General features: G+C 40.0%; 1 protein-coding gene across 1 annotated transcript in view; it reads right to left on the minus strand.

Annotated features, from left to right (window-relative positions):
* Positions 1-14,712, minus strand: part of LOC104947997 (ubiquitin carboxyl-terminal hydrolase 43-like) — a 62,894-nt gene extending 48,182 nt beyond the window's left edge. Inside the window, exons 1-2 of the mRNA XM_010774137.1 lie at positions 14,659-14,712; positions 6,563-6,727 (exon numbers count right to left, since the gene is read on the minus strand). Of these exons, the coding sequence (XP_010772439.1) occupies positions 6,563-6,727; positions 14,659-14,712 (219 nt within the window). The remainder of the gene's footprint in view (positions 1-6,562; positions 6,728-14,658) is intronic.
* Between the last annotated feature and the right edge of the window lie 235 nt (positions 14,713-14,947).

Raw genomic sequence — 14,947 nt, forward strand, 5'->3', positions numbered from 1 at the left:
ACTAACACCTGGGGGCTCCCTTGGACTTCGACGACTGAGAGAGACATCAGGGTAACTACCGCTACCCCGCACAGGGGGAGAGACGACGAAGGACATTAGGGTGTTAGTCGCAGGAACAAACGACTCCAACTCTACCTCCACAATATGGACCGTGGGTTGTACAGTCAAAGGCTGGGGAGAGACATGAGGGCAGAGCAGCGGCACTGACTACGACTGGCTTACTGCGTCTAGCTCAGCAGGCGTTGAAGTGCTACGTCACAACCTCGACACAGTACTGGTGCGTCAGCACACACTTGTCCCTCATTCTCCTCTCCCGACTTCGTGCGATCGGAACTCCCGAGGCCACAACTCCTTGTCCCACCTCCTACACTCCGAAAGGTGGGTCGGTGACGGACCCAGACGGACATTCTTCAAGCTAGGTCAGTGTCTTCCTTGCGATAATCGCGCCGGAGAGACTCGAACTAAACTTCAAATCCTCCTGTTGTATATCATTCACTTACGGACAGTGGGTCCTCAGTTGGGAACCTAATAGTACTTGTCTTGGACATAAACGTTAATTTGACTTGACTAAATTTCTCTCTTTTGTAAAGACTGATTTTCAACTGATTTTACATTTAAAGAAGTAGCTTGTTTCATCTGATTTTGCAAAACTGCTAAAACAGCCTGTTTTTAATACTTTCCTATTTTAGTGATTTTTGCACTGATGTTTTGTATTTATTGGTCAATATACATGATTTCTGATTCTGATTATGTTTGTCGATGGTTTAATTACCAGACTGTCGTCGGGCGCGCCCAGGGCGGCGAACCAGAAGGAGTGACGCTAGGAGCCATCTCTGTTGTCCATGTTTACTTCTGCTTTAGAGGTAACGACAGCCACCGTTAACATGGTGTTTTTTTCATAAGACTACACTATCTTCAAGAAGAGACTATATTAACATATCGTCTCACCACGCCAGCCGAAACGTACCACGTTTCGTACAATTGTTCGGTCGTTTTTCTATTTCATTGTGACTTTTTTATGCTTTCTCCCGTTTCAACCTCTCCTGTTTTCTGTTACGCCGGTAGAAAGGTTGCCGCGTCTCATTGTTACTATAGAAAGGTGTGCGTGTCAATCCCAGTATTCCCATACCCTAACTTGTTGTTTTTGACCGGAGTTTTATCGGTTATATTCGTAATCTCACTTCAAGATGACCCACCTAGTTGATCTCTACTCAAGCATGATTTTTTTTCATATATAATGTTTTATAATGAAATTTTTCAATATATAATGTCTAATGTATAAAATTTTTTAATTTATAATGTGATGAAGCAATGAGTGAGGATGTATTTTACATTTGAATCTAATGTAAATGAGCGTCCCTGGCGGGCGGGAGGGATGTGTGTCCCTGATTCTAGTGTTTTCGTTCTGTTCCTCGGCTTGTGTGATGTCAGCATTCGTGCTGTCCGTGTGTTATAAAGAGACGCTACTGAGGTGAACGTGGGGTATATGGATTAATGTAATTCGCTTCTAGTTGTTGGTGTGCGATTGTCAGAACACTTTCATTTCTGTGTCATATAATTCACTTTGGTCAGTTCTGCGTAATAAGAATAAGAATAGTAAGTGAATATACTCTGATATGGACTCTTCACACCACCACCATCACCAAAAAAGCTTGACAGCCGCTCTTCTTCCTCCGCAGGCTGAGGAGGTTCAACATGGACTCCAGGATACTCTGCAACTTCTACAGGTGCACCATAGAGAGGATCCTGACCTTCTACAGGTGCACCATAGAGAGCATCCTGACTGGCTGCATCACGGCCTGGTACGGCAGCTGCACCGACCTCAATCGTAAGGCTTTACAGAGGGTGGTGAAAACTGCACAGAACGTCACCAGGACGGAGCTGCCATCCATGGAGGACCTTTACTCCCAGCGGCTCAGGAAGAAATCCCTCAAGATTATAAAAGACCCCCATCACCAGAAACTGTTCTGTCTGCTGCCGTCTGGCAGGCGTTACCGCAGCATCAGGACTAACACCACCAGACTCGGGGACAGTTTCATCCCACAGGCAATAAGACTGTTAAACACCTGAACTGTTTAAGCAAAATCTGTTAAACACCTGAACTGTTGAAACAACATACCTAATATTCATCTGGCTACTACTTACAAAATATAAAAAAATGATGTATCTATTTACCTATATATCCTATTTCAATAACTTGCATATAGACTCTCATTGCACTATTTCACAATTTCACTTTTTTAAAACTATTTTTCTTTTTGTATTACTATTTACTTGCACTATATGTTTTCTGTTTATCTGTGTTTTATTTTGCTCTGTTGGAGAAGCCTGTGACACAAGATTTAATCGGCATAACTACACTGTAGCTATGTTCGTATGACTAAATAAAGAACCTTCAACCTTGTTACAAACTCCAAATAATAAAATTGCATTTCAGACAAAACTATGAATGTTTAATTTTTAAAGTAAAAGCCAGGCAAGTCACTGCTGAATCATAAGAGTCTGAAAAAGAAAAATTGCCAATCCTTTCTGTAGATGTTGATATATTTACAAATATTGTGGTGACGCACCACATGCTACAGATAGAAGCCCACTCAATCATCAAACATCATAACAAATCTTCTCCTACATTTTGCTCTGAAACCAATTTAAAATCAACAAAAGCTTCAGAAAATGATCGAATGGATTACCCCTAAGTATCCAACTCTGATAATCTGAGCTTCCTTTGATTCAAGTGCCAATTCTGTTTTCTTTCTGTAAATCGAATCACGACTCATTGTACAGAGCTTTGAACAAAGGCCATTGATTTGTATATCTATCTATAGGACTATGACTCATCACTGTTTCTGAGGATAATTTGAGACAGGGCGGACTGAATCAAACAGTATTTAGCCTCTGTGGCACTGAATGCCGTCTTTGAAGCTACAATTTGACTATGTGTCAGTCATGTAAGCTAAATTGCAAGCCCCTGTGTTCACTCAGATACAGTATTTTGCTGTAGGCCAGTTTCAAATGTATAGTACTATTTTGTATTCATAACAGAGCTTGTTTCTTTAAGATTATGTTCAGAACATATGTGCAACATAGTTTCAACAGGAAACAGAATTTTCTCTATACCTCTCTAATGAACTAATTAACATACCTGCAGTGCTAGCATACCTGTAGCGTCTGCAGCTGCTGCATACATATTTGCAGTTATGACAATGAGTCAGTGCACCCTCTTGTATCATCACACAGTATCCTGTATATTAAGCTGCTGAAAGCTTGACAACAGGCACTTCAGTAATAAAAGCTGCAGCATAGCGGCCAGCCCTGAGTTTCTTACATTGTCTTACTGCATGCCATTATCTGTCGCCATCTTCAACCAAGCATGTTGTTGTAGTAAAACTATCATTAAGTCTCATTTAATACACTTGCTTCTCTGGTTGGATTTTGATTCTGTTAAATGCTATAACTCTTTATTAAATAACACAACTTTGGTTTAAGCTTGTATATTGGTTCTTTTGGAATTTCCATCACACATTGAAGTATTATTTGAATTATTTGAAGTATTAAAGTAACGTGTTATGGCAGGAAAGTTCAATCTGGTATATTCATTTTAATGTCACCTTATATATTCGTGGGTGTTAAATTTGAAAGTACATTTTTACTGTTTAAATAATAGAGAGGCTTTTCATATATTCCTGAAACAATGTCCCACTACTTAGTAATAATAAATTAAAGCAATAGTCTTTTCTTCCACTTTTCATGTGTAGTCAAAAGGGTGGTTTTATGACCTTTGACAAAAGACTATTGCTTTAATTTATTATTACTAAGTAGTGGGACATTGTTTCANGTTTAACATCAGTCACTGTGGTCAGGTAGGCTGCCAAAGTGTACTGTCTTTTTAGGGCCAGATAGCATTGCATTTTACTTTGTGTTTGGGATTTAGTGTTCCAATAAGTGAGGTAGTTTTGTGTGTGTTTTGTTATAATCTGGTTGACTCTAAAAGATGTGGGCTCAGCCTGGTCCTGATCACAGTTTGAACCGGTTTGTGAACAGAGTGTCAGGACCAGCTGAGAGAGGGGACTCTTGTTCATCTCTTGATGCTGCAGGGCTTTGTGGTGGTAGGAGTCGGGGTCACTTTCTTTTAGATGTAGCCAATATTTAATTGATCGTTTCTGGATTTGTATTAATAATGGTTAATGTGCCTAATTCCGCTCTGCAGGCGTTGTTAGTTGTTCTCCTGTGAACCTGGAGGATGCGTTTGCTCTCTCTCTCTCTCTCCTCTCTCTCTCTCTCTCCCCTCTCTCTCTCTCCCCCTCTCTCTCTCCCCCTCTCTCTCTCCTCTCTCTCTCCTCTTTCTTTCCTCTCTCTCCCCTCTCTCTCTCCTCTCTCTCTCTTCGCTCTCTCTTCTCTCTCTCTCTCCCCCTCTCTCTCCTCTCTCTCTCTCCTCTCTCTCCCCTCTCTCTCTCTGCTCGACACAGTGATGCATCATTATTACAGTTGTCTCTGTATCAGACTACTGCACACAACCAGTCAGTGTGCTCTACAAAACAATGTATGTACTACAGTATACTTACACAAGTAATAACAGTGACAGAATCAAAAAAAATACTAAAAAAATACAATGAACACAAATTAGAAATAATTATTAAATTATTATATTCAGCTTTTTGTGCTATTCCCTTGCCTCTAGTGTTCTGTAATGCAAATGGTCTGCCAAGGATACAATCCCTGTGTTCCCTCCAGAGAGAGTTGAAGGGAATTGTGTTACATCTGGTACAAACATTAACTTGGACTCCAGGTTGAACTGATTAGAAATTGGAGGTCAAAGGTCACTGTGTCCTCACAAAGTGCCCAATAAGTCATGCGCTAATTTTGACAATTACAAATACATGTCTAATAGGATAAAAGGGTGATTTTGGAGGAAAATGGATGTTAAGTGCAGCTTCACTGATGGTGGAGGCATACAACATGAGGCAGTAATGGTAGTTTTCTGGACCTTTGCTCTACAAGGATCCCATCCAAACTCTCAAACTGGGCACATGTATGTTTTTTTGCCAGCTGGGTTTTGTGTCGATTTCCCCCTGAGAAATGAATCTGGGTGGTTGTGCTGTGGTTGGGAAGATTACAGACCTCTGAGCTCCAAACCATGGGAGGAGACCTGCTGCACAGAGGCTATAGAAAGCCTGCAAACCACATTCCTGTAATCTGAATACATGAACACTGCTTCCCCAGGCAAACAGGGGGGGACAGTGTTTTCATCTGAGGGACAGGGCTCTGTCAGTGGACCCTCACCCTGACCTTGGACCAGTTTGGCCTTGTTTCATCACAAGTACTTCTTTCTGAGTAGATTTAAGTCTTTCTCTGCTGTCGGAGAAAAGAAAACTAACTATATTCAGTCAGTTAAGTCCTTTCCTTACACACAAATACCAGAAAAAGTCACAGGAAAATGTTTTTAATATAAAGAAGAAGTGCTTACTCATACCAAAGTGCTGCATAGTGCTAGCATCCAAAACTTGAAGGGGTCTCTAAATTATTCAAAGTAAAATGCTTTATTATCCAGAAAGGCCCCTTCCACATCGACAACTGTACACCTTATATAATTGTATTACCATTATTATAATTAGCTTTACCAATGTTCAAATAGCATCATCTTTTTAAGAAAATCCTATATATACTTAGTTTTCAAAGTAACTAGCATTAAGTAAGTACCTGAGTAAATGTATTGCATTACTGTAGCATCCCCTTTATTGGGAAAAATGTAGACACTCTGTATCTTGATATCTGCATGGCAGCTTTGAGGAGCTGTAAGTGTAAATTATGTTTTCCTATCTCGCCTCATTTCTGCTGGCAGCCCCCCGGACCCCGGCCTGCAGGAGTGGATGTGGGCTATTATGCAACACTGAGAGCTGCTCATGAATGACAATTACAGAGGGTACTCGAACTCAAGCAGAAAAGTAAGACAAACTGCAATTTCATGAACAATGAAACAGAGAACAACTTTTAAACAGCAGCTCCTCTCCGAAGGACAGGATGACTGCAGACATATGCAACATATTTCCCACAACAACTTTTTACTTTGCACAATTGTGTTGTAAATATGATCCAATGTCTACATGTTCTCTGTAGTATATTGATAAATGTGTCTGTTGCCTAGTGAAATTGTATGAAATTAAGAGTATTCAAATGTTATGAGTATTCTCTTTATATTGTGTATTATTTAGATACTCTAGTGATATATGTCCTTTCTATCGTGAATTTGAATATATTTGCCGTTAATGTTGTAACTCATGTCCAATGCTTGAAAACACTGCTGCTTTGACAAAAATAATTTCCCAAATTGGGATGAATAAAGTATCTATATTTCAACATAAATCATACTTATGCCTATATCTAAATTCACAGGACACCAAAACATGACCCGTGTCCGTATATCAGAAATATGGATTTAACTCATGAGAGGAAATACGGGTACTAAAAGGCGTTATTGTGTGTCTAATAAATCTCCGCCTGAGCACAGGTGGATCCTCCACACCTCTGGGCAGCAGCGGTCCCTGAGACCCGGCAGAAGACTCACCTCAGCCCGCTGAGCAGAGCAGCCTCCCGGTGAGACGCTGCTCAGGAAGAGAAGGATGCAGAGGAGAAGATAGAAAAAGTTGTCAAGTCCGATGATTAAAACCGATGCGTCTGACCTGTCGAGGTACAGCACACCACTGTATGGAGGGGGGTAGAAGGTCTCCAGCTGGGGAGGCAGAGGTATGGATGTCTGACAGTTCCGAGCTGCAGCTCTCCGCGGGATGAATTAATCAGAAACGGAGGGTCAAAGGGAATACTACGGAGTGGAGCTGCTCGAGTCCCGGTCTTGTGCCGTAGGTTGAAGGCTTGCCGTAGATTGAAGCCCTGTTCGCGGGGACGCGCAAAGGTGACGTAATCTCGTTTATTGCGCGTTCGCCTAGTTTTCTAAGCGGAAAAACGGAAGACACTATTTACTTTCTCTCTTTTGAATGATATCTTTCCCATCAGATTAAACAGCAAACGGCTGAATAAATAATGTACATACAATTGCGTAGAGGGTTTTTTTAAGGACACTTCTCAGATCTGTCACAATCTTCGTATTGGAACACACTTCCGTTTTTAAGTGTAGTCCCACTCTGTTATGTTCCTCCTTCCTACAGAACAGACAATTAAAGGATAAGATGTCATTTGTCATTATAGTCCTATTTCTTAAAACCTTCTCTGTTGTTTAAGTGTCTGATACTTGAAAACCACGAATAGTAAGCAATCATATGACAGTAATGATATAACATGATAATGTCAGACACTGTTGTTACAGGCTTGGCCTGTCACTTTAAGAGTAGCAGCCGCAAGGGGTTGTGGGTTTTGGAGTCTGTGGGTGTGTAAAATGTGATGGCCAAGGCGAAGTGCAGAGGTATGAAGAGAGAGACGAAAGTATGGAGAAAGTGGTCAGAAAAGGAAAAATAACTAGTCTGTATGTATTAGGGGTGGGTATCGTTTTAAATGTATCGATTCCGATTCCGGTTCTGCTTATCGATTCCGGTTCTTATCGGTTCCCCGTTTCGATTCCAAAATTGTAAAAGAAAGAGGTCAAACGTTTGGATAGCAAAAATATCTTTATTCTTTTAAGCTTTAACTGATATTTTTACAAATAAAAACTATACATGCAATACAAATGTATTGCACAATAGCTGTGCTTTATTTGAACTGAGATATGCCTGTGGCAAGCATTACACTGTACCAGCGCCATATAGATAGAAGAGTTACGACAACGGAAGTCCAAAAACGGTTATCGTCACGTGGTTCATGTAGACGACGATCGTTCCCCGGAAGTTCATGGCGGGCAATGTGAATGCATTGATAACAGGAGATAGAACTACGATTTTTGGTAATTATTAGTGAATAAAGGTTTTCATTTGCAATATTTATACAACAAATCGATATGTGTATGTATTTAAATCAATATGTTTTAAGAAAATAAAATAGAATTTGCTAATATTAAGTGATAATATTAGGATTAGTGTGAACTAGTTTACATGTTAGGTTAACATTGCCTTGGTTAAAGAGCCTGTTGCTGTTTATGTATAGCTTTAAATTCTTTAAAACCAATATTATCTTCTTAAACTTGTATGGTAGTCAGGAGCATCACTTTCTAATGTTTATTGATATATTTAGAGGGAGGGGATCTAAAGGAATGCTTCAAAATTCAGATTAGATTCATTTCTACAATTTTCTTAAATTCATGGTAGTTTCNAAATGCAATGCTATCTGGCCCTAAAAAGACAGTACACTTTGGCAGCCTACCTGACCACAGTGACTGATGTTAAACACAGGAAGTTGTTCACAAAGTACAGACTGAGTGCTCACAGCCCGGCCATAGAAACAGGCAGGCACAAGAAAACATGGCTGCCAAAAGAGGAGCGATCATGCCAACAGTGTGGAGGAACTGCTGTGGAGACAGAGCAGCACTTCCTCACACAATGCCCAACTTTTGAACCTGTACGGAAACAATTCTTCCCAAAATTCATTCATAAGCATCCTCAATTATTAAAAAAAAAAAATGAAAAACTAAAAATACTTCTCGGGGAATATAAAGAGAGCTGCATTGTGGCAGGACAGTTTGTCTCTGCCTGCCACAGTCTGAGGGAACCGGAATGAGCAGATACACCAGGTCTCACATCTTAAGTATATATATCATATTCTATTTTGTATTCATGTATTATATGAATGAAATGAATCTGTATTCCTTGTAAAAAATAATAATAACTGTTTATCTGTTTATTTGTGTGTATTTGTAGCCTATAGATGTTACAACTATACATAGCTTTGGCAATACTGTATGTAAATATGGTCATGCTAATAAAGCTTTTGAATTGAATTGAATTGAAAATAAGAGAAGTGAGAAGCAGCCAGAGACTGCAGACTGTGACATAAGAAGTTCAATTCAATTCAATTCAAAAGCTTTATTAGCATGACCATATTTACATANTCAAGATGGCGCCGCCCACAGGGTTGATGTTATTTCGGTAATTAATCAGCTTAAAATCACTGATAACGTCATCGGATTAATTTTTTTTTAAAAAGACTGGCAGAGACTGGTCTGTTTTATCGGATGATAATTATTTAAAAATGTGTGTCATGAGGATTCCCTCCCTTTAAGTGGTGCACCTTTACATTTCAACAACATTCTGTTCTGCTTGTCATGGCAACACAGCTCTTTCTATTTACATTTAATCAAAACTAACCTGCAATTCGACATAAGGAAAGAGTGGCTTCGAGCTCCAGCATGCAGAGTAAATCACCTGCTGCCATGTTTTCCCTCATATATTAAATTACATTATTACATGACATGTCACTTGTTAGACGCTTTTATCCAAAGCAACTTACATACTCAATACTGTGGGCAATCGCCACAGGAGCAATGTCAGCATGTCTCAGGGACACAACGACATGCTGACTGCAGTGGGACGCAAATTTGCTATTCTCTGATTCGAAGATCGGCACATTAACCCACTGCGCCACACGCCACCCTATATATATATATATGCATCAATATTAGTGACAAATATAAATATTACAGACATGATCATAGAGCATAGAAAATATACTCCTTAAAATCTCACAAGGGATTACCTTTAGTACCGGGATCCACTCACTGTGTGTGTGTGTTTAAAAATATAACATCCTACTGTGAGTTTTACAAATAAATAATTAAGTAAATATATATTATTCATATTTATTACACAGCTTAGTTGAATACTCAATTCTTATTGGTCAATTTGGACATTCCAGAGATATGATTGTTGATTTTCGCTAACAGGCAGCTGCTAAGGACGATGCTCTGATCAGTCAGCATGTTGTTAAAAAGTGGATAACAAGTGTCTAACAATTGACATGAAAACGCAAACAGAAACAGCATTCCTGTACCAAACCACTTAAGCTTGAAAAACTCAACTGGTCAGTTTAACCCCAGATGGCTCCATTTAGCCTTCGACTCGGATCAATGTACCCCTTGGTTAGTGTCCTTTGTGATAGACACATTATTATCAACGGTTGTTGTTGTCATTTGAATCTTCTTAAATGTTCATTGCTTAGAGGACAACATAAGTCAAATGTGTTCATCTTACCCCCCTCTCCCATATTGTGCATGCAGTGGGAGAATACGGATTGAGTCCCAATGCCCATTTAAGAGAAGGCTGATTCATTAGCATGTGTGGGCTTCCACTGAAAGGCTATGTTTAGCTGAGAGCTGTTCATTTGTTGAAGGGCTTACCAGGGAGACATGTAGCGTCAGATGAGAACAATAACTACCATCCTGCTGCGTGTCTCTTATTGTGCATTATAAAGAGCATGACTCAACTGTCCTCTTCCAAGCCCCGGGAACTCCTGGGATCTGAAATATCTTTTATGAATAACAGCCTGAATTTCTTTTTTTCAAAACGTGAACTTTTACTGAAACTGCAAACGGGTTTCCTGGCCCTGATATAGTGACGTTCTTATGTGAATGCTCTGATTAACGAATGTGTTCAGTGATTCATCCTTAGCCCTTTTAAATCGGACTTTATAAAAATAATGTATCCTCTTAGTCCCTTCATCCTGGCCTAAAGCATATATGCCTATGTCTCTCTCATTGCAGAATGTCCCCCCCCTTCCCACTGATTTGATGCCTTGTTTATATGATTTGCACTGTCAATGGTCCATGTGAAAGGGGACTTGGTATTAAAAACAATTTGACAGCAAGCATGAGTTTGTGCTGAACATGTTCTTGCAAGTTCCCAAATGTGATTATGATCACTACAGTGAAGAAACAGAGGTATACAGTAAAGCCAAAATACATCGCTAAGCGGTTGATCAATCACAACGGAGCCGGCTTGCTAACCAATCAGAGCAGACTGGGCTCTGGTTTCAGACAGAGGGTGAAAAAAGGTGCTGCAGCACAGGCAGTATGAGAAGAATAAAGAGCTTTGTGAACATTAAAGCATGGAGACATGTCCCAGTAGAGACACTAAATATAAATATGGACAGAAAATGAGCAGAATATGTCCTCTTTAAATGATGATCACAAGGTACACAGCCACTGAGCAGAAGTCCCAGTAATAACGTTGGGATATGGAAAGATTGAAGCCATGGAAGCGGATCAGGGCAGGTTTGACAGGGCTAATAGCAGACTATAGTTCAGGAAGAAAGTTGCAGATGGGAGCTTTAATGTCCCAGTTTCCTGTACAGGGTTAAACACACCTTCAGCCTCACATGTTTTACAACCACACTCCTTTCAGCTGAAGGTTGTGAACTCTGCAGTCATTATGTTACAGTACAGTACTTGAGTTAACCTCCTCAGGTATTTTAATGACCTTCTTTGACATGGAAGAGCTTTCTAAGCATGAGTTCCAACCGCTGATGGTTACGCAGAAGCAATCCGTCTTCATTTGATTTGCTGGCGCTCGGGAAACATATGTTTTGTGTAATTGTGTCGGCTACTGGAGAAAATATAGCAGGCTCCAGCTGAGCTAACGCAGCTCACAGAGGAACGCTGAAATGATAATGACACAACTGACTTATCTGTGGGAGTGAAGGTATTTGAGCCAGACCAAAAACAACCTCCTACTGTAGTGCTGACTACACAAACAGACTGAGCAGGAGGAGGAATTATGGCGTGTGTAAAAACACTGACAGGATGTTGGAGGGAAACATTAGAAAGAAGAGGTCATGCTGAGGCCCACAGGGACAACATAAAATGAGCAGAAACAACAAAACGCACCCATAAACCTGCAGACACTTCAGCCGTGTTTAAGGCTTTTAAATGTTTCCTGGAAACTGATTCAAGGAGATTCCAGGCATCAAAGTAAAGAGAAAAATCCATCCTCTAGTTCTGGGAAATTTAAATAACCAGAAGATCAGAAAGTGAGGGCCAATGGTTTATTATGATCTACGCACACTTTACAATTTGAATAGTTTATCATCACTTTACCTGACTTGCCCACCCCGGCTCTGCCAAAGACGGCCAGCTTCACCTCCGGACTTTTGGCCATGACAGCAGCTGGAGAGAGTTCAGCCAATCAGAGAGCTCCAAGGTCAGCCATTCATCTCACAGGGTCTGAGGAAACATGTAGGACACGTTTATATGTACTGTATATGTTGTGCATTTGTGTGTTTGATGCTAAGGCTTGATTGTTTAACTGTCATATTATTTAGAATGCTGCATTTGTTACTGGCTCACAGTCTGTATATCCGTACAGAGTAAAGCTGGCTTCCGTAATCCAAGTTTGTTTTACCAAATACGTTTTACAGGAAGAATAATTGTCTATAGTCACATGCTAGCAACTGACTTTGTTTTGTCATACTGTTATCTTAAATCTGGATATTAGATATTATTAAATATTTTCCGCCCTATATCAACATGACTTATAGTTCTGCATATATTTTTGTGACCTAACTGGTCCATAAATCCATGTTTAGGCTTCTTAATACATGCACAGTAACGTGGAACAGATGAACCTTCCTCTGTGGAGAGGAAAGCAGTCTGGTGTGTGAAAACCACTAAAAAATGATCCACTTTTATTACTTTGAGTTTATAGTGCAGACCATTTGTGGAGTTGTTGACGTTCTAACTGTAGTTTTTCATGCATGTGTGTGAGAGATGTAACACAAAGATAAAGACAGCTCGGAAAGAGAGAGGGGGGGGGCATATGATAACACATTGCTGAAGTTATTCATAAGTCAAAACAAGCAAGCACGGTGTGTTTACTGAGAAAACAAGCGACTGTGAAGTTATCTCACTCGGTAATTGTTTCTAAACTTCTGCATCAACCACGTTCTGTATTTCTTTGGCTTGTTCTTCCAATTTTGAACCAAAGACAAGCAGACAGCAACCAGAATCTAATTGAAATCTAAATCTCAATGACTCCAGAGGAATCCTTGGATATACTGGTTTAAGACTGGTGCATGTTCAATTAGCAGCAATGTTGACTATGATAGTACAACAACAAACACAAGGCGTATTCTGTTTTATTGCATTTTTTTCAGTAGTGCCAGCAGTCAGAAGGAAGTGTGTTTGTAACTTGAGGGTGAGGGATTTAAAACCCTGCTTCTTCTTTAAAACTGTGGAAGAAAACCGCAGGAGCTAAAGCCTACTGTGCTGCAGACTCACAACAGAAAATCTAAAAAAAGTAGAGACACACGTCACCTACCCTGTCAGCCAGACCCATAATGCAGCTGAAACAGAGTGAAATGCTCAAGTCAAAGACAAAACACACTTGGTTGTGTGGTGCTTACTTTCTTAGAGTTAAATGTAAAGATTGATAACACCCTCATTTCTGTACTGTAGATATGAAGCAATCGACAGCATCAGGTTAGCTTAGCTTAGCATCAGAGAATGGAAACAGTGGGAAACAGTTTGTTTACCATCTCTTGTAAATGTTATCATCTTGCTTGTTGAATCACATTTGTTGCAGTGTAAGGCAGATTTCCTTGTGTCACTATTTGCCATGACTTTTCCTTTAATGGATAGTTCTGATAGTTTGAAGTTAGGTTGTATGAAGTACAGTAGGTTCAAAATGAAAAATGAGTTTACTAAATGTTTTGATATTTGATCAGAACTCATAGAAGCTATTTGTTTTTCCTAACTGGGTTGTTCAAATCACCATCTCCCTCAAACAACCCCACTTCAAACAATCCAAACTGTTGCTCTAAAATCTACATCAGCCTTGGCTTGGACCACACCAGACAACACTTAATAAGATAAGATGAATGGTGACCATTTGCAACAGAAACCCCCCTGTAGTTTTTGACAATGCTTCGGATGGGATGTTAGATCACATCAGATTTGAGTTTCACATCAAAGAGCAGGTGAACGGACAAGTTGGTGCCATCATCGTTGGACGAAAACAGGGTTTCAACTCCTCAGATGAAAGTTAAAAAGGGATGCCTTCTGGTTTTGGTTGAGAGAACTCTTTGAAGGAGTTGGAGTTAAAAGCCGACTTGGATATATAAATATGACATTTTCATTCTGATGTGTTTTGGCAAGATATGGATTGGTTCTGCCAGAAAGCTAGGAGTCAAGATTTCACTTGGCTCAAACTGTCAGATCCTTCACAGCATTCAATGTTTTTTATTTCATGTATTACATATTAATATGTTTCTCTTTCCCCTGTCAAAATACTACACATGTAGTATTTTGTATAATTTGATGTGATCTAGGCGCCTAGAAGAATATTAAGCTTTCCAAAGCTAAGTCATTCTAAAATTGTTAATTGTATTGCGTTCCCAAAATTATAAAAGTCTTCACAGTTTTGGGAATAAATCTGTATGCAGCCTGCTTCAGTGTCAGCCATGTTAGACATCTATAATCAGTGGCTGTCAGGAAAATCTCTTCATTCACTCTTGTGTTAGTCTGCTTAGATTGAAATGTGATGTAGCAATAAAACTGAACACAGACATGCAGTACTCCCTGTTTGTGTGTGTGTGTGTGTGTGTGTGTGTGTGTGTGTGTGTGTGTGTGTGTGTGTGTGTGTGTGTGTGTGTGTGTGTGTGTGTGTGTGTGTGTGTGTGTGTGAGACATGCAAACTTCCAGGATAGTGCTTTCTCATCAGCTGCAGTACACACACACTGAGAGTTTAAGCCGCCCTTTCCCTTTCATAACAACGCACACATGCCCCTTACTGTATATGGTGTGGCTGTGTGCCGCTTGGTGTGACTCTGGTAGAGGTCGATCATCCGTCAGTGTCTCGCTCTCAGCAAGCCAGCGTCTTTAGATATGTTGTTTGTTATTTGTATTTGCACAGTCAGAAAGTTAAGCTAATGTGGAGGTGCTTTATACCAAGTGATTGGTAAGATACTGGACCCCAGATTGCTCCCCAAGGCACAGCCATTGATGTGTGGGTGTGTGTGAATAAGTATTTGATGACATGATGAGATGTTTCTATGAAGGTATTGGCATGTTATATAAAAG

The sequence above is a fragment of the Notothenia coriiceps genome, unplaced genomic scaffold (genome assembly GCF_000735185.1).
Source record: "Notothenia coriiceps isolate Sejong01 unplaced genomic scaffold, NC01 NC01_scaffold00013590, whole genome shotgun sequence".
In the NCBI taxonomy this organism is placed as follows: Eukaryota; Metazoa; Chordata; class Actinopteri; order Perciformes; family Nototheniidae; genus Notothenia; species Notothenia coriiceps.